At 41.4% G+C, this 12,253-nt stretch overlaps 1 protein-coding gene across 1 annotated transcript in view; it reads left to right on the top strand.

Annotated features, from left to right (window-relative positions):
- Positions 1 to 11,885, top strand: part of ABRAXAS2 (abraxas 2, BRISC complex subunit) — a 42,206-nt gene extending 30,321 nt beyond the window's left edge. Inside the window, exons 6-9 of the mRNA XM_044659234.1 lie at positions 1,937 to 2,056; positions 2,621 to 2,705; positions 4,410 to 4,524; positions 10,326 to 11,885. Of these exons, the coding sequence (XP_044515169.1) occupies positions 1,937 to 2,056; positions 2,621 to 2,705; positions 4,410 to 4,524; positions 10,326 to 10,780 (775 nt within the window). The 3' untranslated portion in view covers positions 10,781 to 11,885. The remainder of the gene's footprint in view (positions 1 to 1,936; positions 2,057 to 2,620; positions 2,706 to 4,409; positions 4,525 to 10,325) is intronic.
- The last annotated feature ends 368 nt before the right edge of the window (positions 11,886 to 12,253 follow it).

Genomic DNA, 12,253 nt, shown 5'->3' on the forward strand with positions numbered 1-12,253 from the left:
CATCTAAGGAGGGAGAGCCTATGAACCATTCTTCACTTAGCTGCAACTTTCATTTATCTTTAAAATAAATATTTTACTAAGATACTTTTTGACACAATGGTCACTTTCCAATTCTATCCACATAGGAACTTCCCTTAAAAACATTTAAACTTAAAACCATCTTAACTAGTGACAGCAACTGACTGAACATGTAATATTTGGAACAAGTACGTTTTTCTAATGCACTTATTTTTATTCTGAATTTGAACACCAAATAAAATGGGCATTTCCACATATAAAGTAGAACTGTAAAAGAAGATTGTACATGAAACTGCAGTATCTATTATGTATGACTTGCTCTTCTTTTTAAGTATATAATAAATTCGACCTATAGCTTTCAAAGCTTCCTGCTTGTTTGTGTTTCTTTCTGGCTTTCTATTTTCTGTATTTTTTAAAAAGTTGCCTTGATGGCCTTCCTTCCTTCTTTCCTCCCTCTCTTTATCTCCCTCCTTTCTGCCCCTCCCTTCCTATTTCCTCCCTCCCTCCTTCCCTTCCTTTCCCTTGTTTTTTTCTTTGTCTCTTTCTGTTTTTGCTGCCCTTGCCTTTTCTGCTTCTATTTGTCCTCCACACCCTACCCATTGGAAAAGCCCTTGGAGCAATTAAGTACAGTCAAGCTAGAGCGACTCTCACTCTCTTACTCTGCATCTGACAGCAGATGGGTCAGTGGGCAGCAGTGGCATCACCATCAGCCCTCTGAGGTCCTGGTTCCTGAATTCATAGTTTCTCGAAGGAGAGGAAGTATGTGTTAGCATCAGTCTTATCTGGAAACATCATTTGTATTCCATCCTCCTATCTTTTTTCATGTTCTCATTGTCATTATCAGTTGGGTTCTCCTGGTCCTACTTTCTTCATTCTGCTCAGTTTGTACATATTCTGTTTCTCTGCCTTTTCCAAAATTCATAATTTCTTAGAATATAATAATATCAGATTTGTACATCACAATTTGTTCAGCCATTCCATAATCAGTGGATTTATATGGTCTTGCCAGCTTTAAAAAAATTTTTTTTTGGTTGTTGCTAATAAAAATCTAGCTTTGAATAGTTTGGTATAGAGGGGACCTTTCCTTAATTTACCTCCTCCTAGTATATACTCATTTAGGAGCTAACTAATTAACTCATATCACTTAATTTCTAGTTCCTTTTTTCACCCCCTGGTTCCACTGATAGCAAAAATGTCAGCATGGATGAGATTCTGTTGGTCTGGGAGTATGTGTACGCACTGGCCAGTGGACAAGGAGTTTATGTTTAAAGGACCAAGAATTAAACTAAGATTTCAGATCAGATGGTCTTAACCTGGGGTCGATTAACTTGCATTTTGAATATTTTGATTCTGTATTTCAATAGAATTAATTTTCTTTCTCATCCTTTGTTTTTTCTGCATTTTAAATATTTGACTCTGAGAAGGGCTGCATGACACAAAGGTTGCCTGTTTGGAGTACCATTTGCCTTGCCTGCCAGTGTTGATGCAGAAATTCTGGCTGTTTAGAACATGTTTTTCTTTGTTTTATGAGTTACCCTACCCAGAGTCCCATCACCACAGGGCCAACCTGCTGGTGAAAATTCTCTCTTGGTGCTCAGTGAGGCCAGTCATTGGAAATCTTGCAACATGGTAAAACTTTTAGAGCTTCCCTTCCAGGGGCTCAGCCTTTGAGCACCCAGAGTCAGGCTGTGAGGAGGCCTTGGGGCAGGATTTTTTTGGAAGAGAACTCTAAGAGAAGAAAAAAATGACTTAGAAGTATAAGGATGATTGGGTTGTCTGAAGAAGTGGATGAGAGAGCTCCTCTCTTGGTTCTCTTGGGTCTCTCTTACAGCTCTCCCACATACCCCAAAAACAAAACTTTAATTGCTAAACTCAGACCTACCTTTTACGTGTCAACCTTTCTAAAATTTCCCTACAGGTATAATCAAAGGGTATCGCTTACTATCCCCAACCTAGGCAATACCAGCCAGCAAGAATACAAAGTTTCTTCAGTGCCAAACACCTCTCAGAGTTATGCCAAAGTCATTAAAGAACATGGGTAAGTTTAAAGCCAGAGTGAGATATTTCATCTCACATAACAAGGTACAGTTAATTGAGAAACTTGAAATAAAGTTTGTTTCTGTTACAATTTAGGTATACTTTTTTCTTATTAACCAGTAATTAAGGCAGTTCTCTGGCCTGCTGTGATTTTTAAAATTTTAATACTCTCATATTGAAAGTATAGTGCATATATATGTGTGTATATATATGTATATAGCAATCACCAACATTTGTGTCATTTACAACAAAACTATTTAGAAATTCTATAAAGCATATGAGTAGAATGACTATTTCATAAGGACTATGCAATAGAAAATTCTCTAAAAAAATTGGATGGTTTTTCTTTCCATTTTTTACCCTAAAATTGGACCTTTCACTTTCCCCTCATTTTTTACCAGTGGATTCAATAGCTCTATCATTGTTACTGTGATAAGTCACCTTAGGTTCCCTGCCTTTGGCAGTGAAGGAGCATGGGAGGGCAAGACTGTCCTTTTGGAGAGGCTAAAGAGAGCATTGGAGTGATAGCTTTCTAACAATATTTTTTTCTTTGCATCTATCCTAGTACTGATTTTTTCGATAAGGATGGAGTAATGAAGGACATCAGGGCTATTTATCAGGTGTATAATGCGCTTCAGGAAAAAGTTCAGGTAACTCATAACTGTTGGGAAATGAGTTAACTTTTGGGCTGGTTTCAGCTCGGCTTGATTTTAAATAATCCTTTCCTGTAGATGAATGTGCCCTTTGATTTTGAACTTAAGAGTACAGAGAGAAAGTAGGATTAAAAATAGTTTTTGAAAATACAAACAAACAGTGCCTTTGAATTTTAACCTCTAACTTACTGCGTGCTTCTTACAGCATAGTCACAATATACTCAACAAGCAAAAGCAAGCCCCACCCAGTCCCAGATGGGGTGACACTAGGCCAATTTTACAGGCTTACAATATGAACTGAAATTTCAAGGTTAAAAATCTTCCTTCTCCATTCCCAAGTGGACTTGACTTGTCTGTTAGATATATTTCTGACCTCAGTTTCCTAATCTATAAACTGCTGTTTGGTGGCTCCTAAGGTCCCCTCCAGGTCTAAATCTGTGAACCTCGACTCCTACTATCCTTCAGCTGGAAACAGGCCTAGAAGGAGCACTGATGCCTAGCTGATTCTGCTTTGAGTAACAATGCTGGAGATAGGCTGGGCCTGAGATGGCGTCTGCATGGCAGCAACATTTTATATTGGGGGCTGGAAAATCACTGCTTCCTATTAGTTATTCTGCAACCACCAGAAAATTAGCTACTCATGCAGTGAGGCTCCGGCACAATCCTTGTTTTTATATGTAAACAGTTGACTTCAGATCAGCAGTGGGCTGTACTAAGAAAGACTTTAAAGTTGGTTGTCAGGAATTTGCACCATCCTTTCCCATGGATATATATAAACGGTGGTGACATACTCCTGCTATATGTGGCCAAAGTTATGAGTCACTCTGAAAAGAAGAACTAAAGGAAGATTCTAGAATAGCAGATTGATGCTGGAAGAGTATGAAAAAAAGAATACAGGAGGGCCTGGATCAGGAACTGGCAGCACAGCTGTGGTCACTTCTGTTCTCCTGGGACAGAGGGCTCAGAGCATTATTAGCTTCCTCTTCTCTTCCATCCCTATTGTCCCCCAGGGACAGGGCTGAGGTCAGTCTTTGGGTCTTGGTGTCATTCTCTGTAGGAAGGGGACATCAGGAAGACAGCAGCAGCTTGTCCCAAGTCCACAGTGAAATGTGCAGCCCTTTCTACTCTGAAATCGAGATTTCCTTTTGTCTTTATCACAAACTGAATCCAAAAGGGTGCAAAAACAGATATTAGGAAATGGGGCCTGTAATCATTTAATGCTGAATTTGTTAATGGGTGGAGTTGTCTAGCTCCTAAATCTCAAATAGCTCTTAATCTAGCTTTCTGCTAGCTTAAAAACTTTCCATTTTTCAACATGGCATAGACTGTCCATAAATGTTGACAAATTTGTTTTGATCATTTAGGATTAAGTGGAATTGAAACCACATTATTCATTTTAGAGACTTTAAGGTACAGCACATTGTAGGCTAACCTGAAAAAGTTCCCCATGATATTTATTTCTTGTTCATTGTGTAAGGAAAAAAATAAAACATGATTAAGCAGATGAACAAAAGTCAGACTGCCTCCATTAAGGAAGTAATACCACTTCCATGGTTGACACTTTGCCTACTTTGCACATTTGTCCTTTGGCCTGGTGAGGTTTCTGTGCGCTTGCCTTTTTGACCATGACTGTTGAGAGATGGAGATGGGGGGCCCCCCTGGGGTCTGAGGCCTCATTTTTCTTGTTTTTCTTTTCCCTAGGCAGTGTGCATAGATGTAGAGAAGAGCGAGCGAATGGTCGAATCTTTTCAGGCAGAGGTGAACAAACTAAAAAGACAAATCACTCAGAGGAAAAATGAAAAGGAGCAAGAAATAAGTAAGTTTCTTCCCAATTTACCTTGCATCTATCAGGAAAGTCAGTTCTAAAGCTGCCACATTGTAGGGGAATAGATGTTGGGGCAAAGCTAGCTTCATTATCCACGGAGGAACAGGAAGTCCTTTTCCTTCTCATAGTCTTTATTTTGTGAATCTTTTCAATGAGGGGTAAAAAAAAAAAAAAAAAAACCTGACAGGTGAAAGCCAAAATGAACACAAAGGAGTTGGCAGGAGTCTGTGTTCCATGTAGGATATCTTCTCCCAAAGTGGGCATTCTTTTCTGGGAGACTCTGTGCTGGGTTCAAGGCCCTAAGGAGGGCATGTAGAAGATAGCCTAGGCATCACTGTCATCAGATTTACACTCTAGTAGGAGATATAACCAGGAGAAGAAGTTGTTGGGGTTAAGGAATGGAGGGAAACATACAGTGTTGATGCCTAATCTCAGTATATCTTAATTGTTCAGATTTAGAAGAGAAGGTAGGATCCAGGGGAAATGGTGTGAAACGGATATTAGTTGGGGGCTTGAATAAACATTGCTGACTCTTTGAACCCCCCTGGCCTCCCAGGTCCTCAGTGTCCTCAGGCCCATGACTTCTCTTTGTTCTCCATTCCTCCTATACCTAAGAAAGGTCCAACTTCTGGTCTCAGTGCTATCCATGACCATCCTAATTCAAATCCCTCCATTTCCCTTTTCTGGTCTTTATCACCAGCCTTTTCTCCTTTTTCCTACCCCTCCCTACCTTGATCCCTGTTCATCCCTTCCATCTGCTTTTCTCTACACTTAATCCTGTGCCCTAAAACAACTGGTGGAAGACATCTGGACCCAATGGAGTGGGGTTCCTACAAATCCATGATAGTTAATCTGATCTCTTTCCCCTCAGTGGCTGTTTTAAGCATTCTATCTTTTTTTAAGTGAGTTTTTATTGATCTCTTCTCTTTTTTTTTTTTGTATCATCATAGTTTCCCCCTGTCTCTCTCCTCCTTCCACTTCCAGAGGATCTTCTCATCCAACAGAAAAGGGAAAATATATATACATAACCTATCAGACCATTGGGAAAGTCTGACCACATGAGCAGCACTAAAAAAATCAAGAGTGAATGGAATGAAAATTAATGAAATTATAAAATGCCAGCAGATCTCCAATGAAGAGAGATAAGAGAACTATTGTTCCCTTTCTCTCTTCTTTAATTTCACCTTATCTATCAATTCCTTTCCCACTACCTGCAAACATGCCCCGAGGTATCCCATCCTTAAAAAACCTTTATTTGACCCTGTTAGACTCCTGGGTTAAGGTCCTAGACCTTTCTTCCCATTCACTGCCAGATTCTTCAAAAGAATAGTCCTCCTCTTTCCTGCTCACTTCCAACTCTACTCTTTAATTAAATGACTTTCCCAAGGTGATTAGGGATCTCTTAACTGCTTAATCTAATAGCCAGTTCTCATTTCTCAGTCTTCTTGGAGAATAAGCAGAATTTGATGTTGTTCCCACTGCCAAATACTCTCCCTTTCTTGTGCTTGCAGATCACTCTCCTGGTTCTACTTTTCCCCTGTCTGCCTGCTCCTTCTCAGTTTTCTTTGGTCATCATCTGTCTTCTGGCTCCTTAGGTGTGGTACCCTGCCTCCCTTACTCCCCCCTTTGCTCTGTCCTTGGCTTACTTTTCTCTTGAAATTCTTTTCCCTGATGATCTCATCTGTTCCTGTGGGATCAACTGTCATTTCTTTGCAGATGACTTCTAAATCTGTGTAACCAGCCAGCAGCTAAAACTCATCCTGTCAAAACCAAAATTCCCGATTTCCCCCAAAGCCTACCCTCTCTCTTGGCTTCCCTTCCTGTCAAGAGAACCCCATGTAAACCATTCCCCATAATCATCCTTGACTTTTCCCTTTTCCTTACTCCGTGGCTAATCGGTTGCCAAGTTCATCTTGGCACAAACTTTCCTAGCTGTTTTCATTTCTCTGTCCAGAATGACATTACTCTGATATAGACTCTCCTCTCTGAGCTACAAGAGTTTGCTGTGAAGCTTTCCCTCACCTCTTGGGCTCATGATGAGACCAACTTGGGCCCACTTTAGATTTCACCTAGTACTTGGCACTTCTGTGCACTTGTTGTATGTTACCATTTTTTTTTATGCTTCTGCCATCTTCTTCTATTAGATTTTAAGTTTCCTGAAGGCAGGAACTGTATTTAATCCAAAGTTTGTATTCATCCCAGTGCTTGGAACAGTTCTGGTTGCCCCATGAGTATGGAATAAATGGTGAAGAAAATTTCTAAGAAGTCAAAAAAAGACAACTCAGTTCAGATAATTTATTTGATTAGGTTGGAGTAGAATTTTCATTCGTTTGATGTGGCCATTTTATTGTCTCTGTCATTCCGAATATGCAAGTTGATAACATTTGGAAAAGCAGCAGGAAGAGGAATAACAATGAATATCAGTCTGAACTCTATGAGAAAGTTAGCTCAGTGCTCTATAACTGGCAGTTGTGATTAGTTTTTTAGGTGGCGTGGCATGTATTAATGTAATACTCGGTTCAAGTTCTTTGGAATCAAAAGTCTCATTTACTAATTATTGCCAGAAGTAAATGAAAACAACATTCCAAAAGACAAAGACTTGGCATTCAATGACATCTTTTAGTCCCAATATACCACATCTCAGAATTGCTATGGTGTAGTCACTATCCTCAGTAGCAAACCTCTACGTTAGGAAGAGGGGGAAAATTAAATGAGTTAATCCTGCATTTAAAGAGGCTAGAAAAAGGAGCAGGCCATCAGCTAGAGGTGAAAGGAGGAGGATGGTTAACACAGTTGAAAAGAAAAGGATAATTGAAGAGCTGGTGAGGTCGTTTGGCTCTTTTTGAAAGACTGAGTGATATTGATAAATAATTAGCAAATTAGTCAAATACATGAGGAAAACAGATTTCCAAAATTAGGAGTAAAAAAATCTTAGGAATGCAGAAGCAATTGGAGAGATGATCAGGGAAGACTGCCTCTGGTCACTGTTCTTAAAAATGTGTACTAGAATGCCAAATGCCTAGATTGACTGAGTTCCTCCTCCTCCTTTTTATAGCACCTCCTATGGGCCAATGCACTGCTAAGTGCTTCACAAACATTATTTCATTTGATCTGCACAACAAACCTTCAGGGGTATGCTTTTATTCTTATTTTACACATGAGAAAGCTGAGACAGCCCAAGGTCAAGTGCCTTGCCCAGGGTTACACAACTAGCAGGTATCTGATGCTAGCTTTGAACTTGGGTCTTCTGATTCCAGGACCAATGCCCTATTCACAGAATCACTAAGCATCACATAACCAACATACTGGGCTGTCACAGCAAGACCTGACCACACTGAAGAAAGCAGTCTCAGGAGGAAGGGTTGGGAAAACCACTAAGGATCTGCCCTGTCAAAAGTCACAAATAATTTTTTTTCAAACTGAAGAGATCTCTGTATTGTAGTAGTTCATCAACAAAGTAAGGTATGCTATTCAACTATTATTATGAAGAAAATGGAATTTTTTTAAATTTATTTTTTTTAAACTCTTACCTTCTGCCTTAGAATCAGTACTATGTATTTGGTTCCAAGGCCAAAGAGTGGTAAGGGGTAGGCAATAGGGGTTAAGTGACTTGCCCTAGATCACACAGCTGGGAAATGTCTGAGGACCAGATTTGAACCCAGGACCTCCTGGCTCTCAATCTACTGAACTACCCAGCTGCCCTAAGAAAATATAATTTTAATATTATAATTTGGAGAAAATGCTGAAAAAGAAAATTGTAGACCATTCTTCTTGGGTAATATAAAAATTATGATCTCAATAGATGTAGAAAAGGCCTTTGGGAAATCTTAGCATCTCTTTATGAAGAAAAACATCAAAAAGAAAAGGATCCCCCAAAATCAGACTATTGGCAACCCAAAGAGCCCACACAATTGGTTTATAATAGATTAGAAGGATAACTCAGTATTAGGAAAATAATCGATGTGGCAGATTATATTGACAAGGCAAGTCATAAAAAGATCAAAAATGTCTATTTCAAACCAAGAGCCTTTGGAACATTCCTGTTTAAGTCCAGTAGGAGACCAGTCTGTTCACAGTACACATTTCTCTACATCCTTATATTAAGGCCCTGGAAGTAGCTCCCCTTCCCCATCTAGACTCCCTCTGAGGGACAGTGGCTTGGGCATCCTTCATCTTTGGTGTCTGAGAAGGGCTTTGAACCTGGGCCTTCCTGACCGAGGCTTTTAGATAACATGGCTATCTTGATACGGTGCAAAGAAGAAACGAATCAGTGAGACACTGGTGATGGAGAGACTCTTTGGGGCAGGAGATCTAGGACATCCAGAATCCTGGCTTGATTGAAGTAGCTGTATTAACCACCCCCATCCCTAAATCGACCACATTTAAAATCTGAATCAGTACTTTAGGTTCTGTAACTTCGTTGGTATGAAGGTTGTTCCCTATGCTTGACCTCAGCTTTGAGGCCTTTGGAGAACAGAGTTAGCAACAACGAGGGAGAGCTGCCATAGTCCAGTTTAGGCCCCATGCACGGGAGAATGACTCATCACGAGAGCTGCCCCAACATTTTCAGGCTAAAGGCTGTTGGGTGTTTAAATAGAGACTGACTCTAGCCCCTGCTACTTGGAGAGTCTCTTTCACACACCATGTCTTTTCCCTGTGTTTTCTCCCCTCATTCAAGCACCGGCAGTGACTCTGATTCTCCACAGGTCAATAGCAAGGGCCTTTACTGGGCTAGGCCCTGAGAGAACAAGAAGGGCGGAAAACAGGCCCTGCTCTCCAGGTACTTCCAGTCTAAAAGAAAAGTCAAGGTGCAGACAGCCAAGAATAAACCAAATATAAGCAGGAGAGACTGGAAGGGATCAGCTCAGAGGATAGACTAGATTGAGAAAGGCTTCTTAAAGAAGGCAGGATTTAAGAGGAAGCCTAGGAAGCCAGGAGAGAGATGGACTGTCTGGTTCAAGGAACAAAAAGGATTAGAGAGTATATGTGGAGAAGGCAAGTTTTAAAAACTGGGAAGGCAGGAGGGGCCAGCAGGGAAGTAGCTTTGGATGCCACCAGACTTTAGGTTGGATTTTAGAGGCCCTTGGAAACCCTTAGAGTTTATGGACTGGAGTAGGGAATGGAGTGACACTGAGGAAAATGAGATTTGACAGCTGAATAGGGACTCTCTTCATGTGGGCAGAGCCTTGAGGTGGGAAGACCTATCAGAAGATGATTGCAGCCGTCCACCTAGGAGGTGGTAAGAGCCTGCCCCAAGAGATGGCAGCGTCAGAAAAAAAGGTGACCTCAAAGAGAGAAGTTGGCCAAGTAGAATTGCTAGGACTCAGCAGGTGGTTGGATATGTAGGGGTTAAGGGCTTGTGGTTGGGGAGGAATTCAGTTTGAACATGAGGAGTATGAGATAAGGCAGCTGGACATGCCAGACTGGAGGATGGCAGAAAGGTTAGAATGAGACAGATGGATTTGGCAGTTGGGCACAGAGATGATCGCTAAATCCATTAGCTAAGGAGATGGCCAAGGGAAACAGGAGGAATTAAAAAGAGGGCCCAGATTATTGCCTCAGATGGAAAAGACCAAGAAATACTTGATTCGGGTATGAAATGACAGACCTAAGGACTTCTCTACTTGTGTCATAAATGCTACCAAAGACGTTCAAGTCCCACACAGGTTACTGGTTAGCAAAGAACACGGCTGGCTGGTTCATGACATTTCGCACAGCTGTTCCCTGGGGCTTTCCCTGGGCCCAGGGATGATGAGCAGATAGACGATGACGTTCTTTCTGTTTGCACGCAGGACTGCAGCAGGCCGTACTACACAGACAGCTGTCTGCAGAAAGTTCGGAAGCAGCATTGAGTGCACGGCTGCCATATTCTGGCTTTGAGGTGGAAGGCAGCACCCTTGGAGATGCGGAACCCTCTGACCCACCCCCTCCTTATTCAGACTTCAGCCCAGCCTGTGAAGAGAGTACTTTGAGCCATTCTGTCCTGGAGACGAGTGTCTTTATGCCTCGACCCCAAGCGGTAGGCTCTTCCAGTTTTGTTTCCACAAATGCAGGATTGAAGTATTCTGGAAACGGAGCGGCCCTGCCTCTGTCCCAGAGAGCAGCGGGAGACAATGCAGATGACTCAGAAGACAGTGATTACGGCCCTGCAGGGCCTTCTCCTAGTGAGTACTCACACACCCGGGGGCCCCGGCCAACAACACATCCTGACGGAGACTCCAGGAACACTCAGGCCTCTCAGATATGATGGGACAGAAGGAACTCTCAGTGTAGCACTGTTTTTCCTGACTGTTGTCACAAGTCTTCTTGCAGACTTAATTTCAGAGGAAAAAACTGCTTTGCAGAAATGGAGGCACCCCAAGGAGGCTTCTTATGCCCAGAAGTGGTGTGTAGACTTGCCCTGGCCGGCTTACCCACCTTGTGATTCAGTTTGCAAGTTCATAATGGAATCATTAGGATAATCAGGTTGTACTAACACTGATGAGATCCGTGGATGTCCTGGTCAATTAGGCAAAGTGAAATTTATAGAAATCTTTTCGTTTTGGTTGCCGTATTTTCATTAAAATAAATTGGGAGTTGGAGACTAAGCACAATTAGTCTATAAATGTCCTATCAAAATCAAAAACTTACCTCTTGCACTATCATGCCTTGAAATTGAGTTTTTTGAAAGGGAAGCAGGTTCAGCAGTAGCCTTCACAGAAACTTTCTACGATGAGCCAAATTATTCTTTGCCAGAAAAGAAATTTTGATAATTCTAAGAAGCCTGATTGGAACACATCGGACAGACCTTCTTCAAGCTGCATGCCCTTTTGAGATCAAAAGGGAAGGGTTTTGGTTCAACTTTTTTAACTATCCTGATGTGTGTATCACTTAAAATGGTTGCCTTTTCATGTAGGAATACTAATTCCCAGTAAACAATCACCCACGAAAATAGGTCCTAAAGTTCTTGGTGTGTTTGGGTATGGGCTCCAGTGGTGATGCCACTGTCTCCCAAAGCTCAGAACGGCTTCAGTCCTTGGCCTGAAGGTGAAGGGCACAGAATACAGGAAAGAGCCTTGGGCATCTTACCTAGGTTTGTAATGAACAGATTCCAAATGTGATTTCTTTCAGAGATTATGTGTAAAGGAGGTAATCAATTTATGCCTTCAGATGAAATTATTAATGAGGTTTTATGTAAGAATTCTAGAAGGGCCTATAATGGAAACAAATCTGTTTGGTTATCTTGATGATTAAAGATTTGTTTTAAATTTGAAGAATAGTATTTATAAGGAAAAAAGTCACCATTTTGGAGACAAAATGGTGTGTGTGTGCAGCGTGTGGGGAAAGAGAGAGGGAGAAAGGGAGAGAGGACAGAGAGAGAGAGAGAGAGAGAGTGTGAGTGTGAGAGTGAGAGTGTGTATGTGTGTGTGTGTGTGTGTGTGTGTAAGTAAATTTTTATATCGGGATGCACTTAGACTATTATTTAATTACTGCTTATCTTCTCATTTTTGCCCAAAAGATGTGAAACCAGGCCCCTGAAATCTCAGGGATTTCTGGTTCTGAGCTTGCAAATGACAGGAGCTGCCATTAATTTACCTTGAGGTAGTTCTCACCATATCGAATGCTTTGTAACTGCCTTTCCTTTGACCTCCCCCAAACTCCCAAGAGCAAAGCTGCCACTAGAGAGACTGTTAGAAGAGGAAGTTCTCCAGATGAGCAGACTGTTCGGCCCCTGCTTCTC

This window comes from Gracilinanus agilis, chromosome 2 (genome assembly GCF_016433145.1).
Source record: "Gracilinanus agilis isolate LMUSP501 chromosome 2, AgileGrace, whole genome shotgun sequence".
NCBI lineage: Eukaryota > Metazoa > Chordata > Mammalia > Didelphimorphia > Didelphidae > Gracilinanus > Gracilinanus agilis.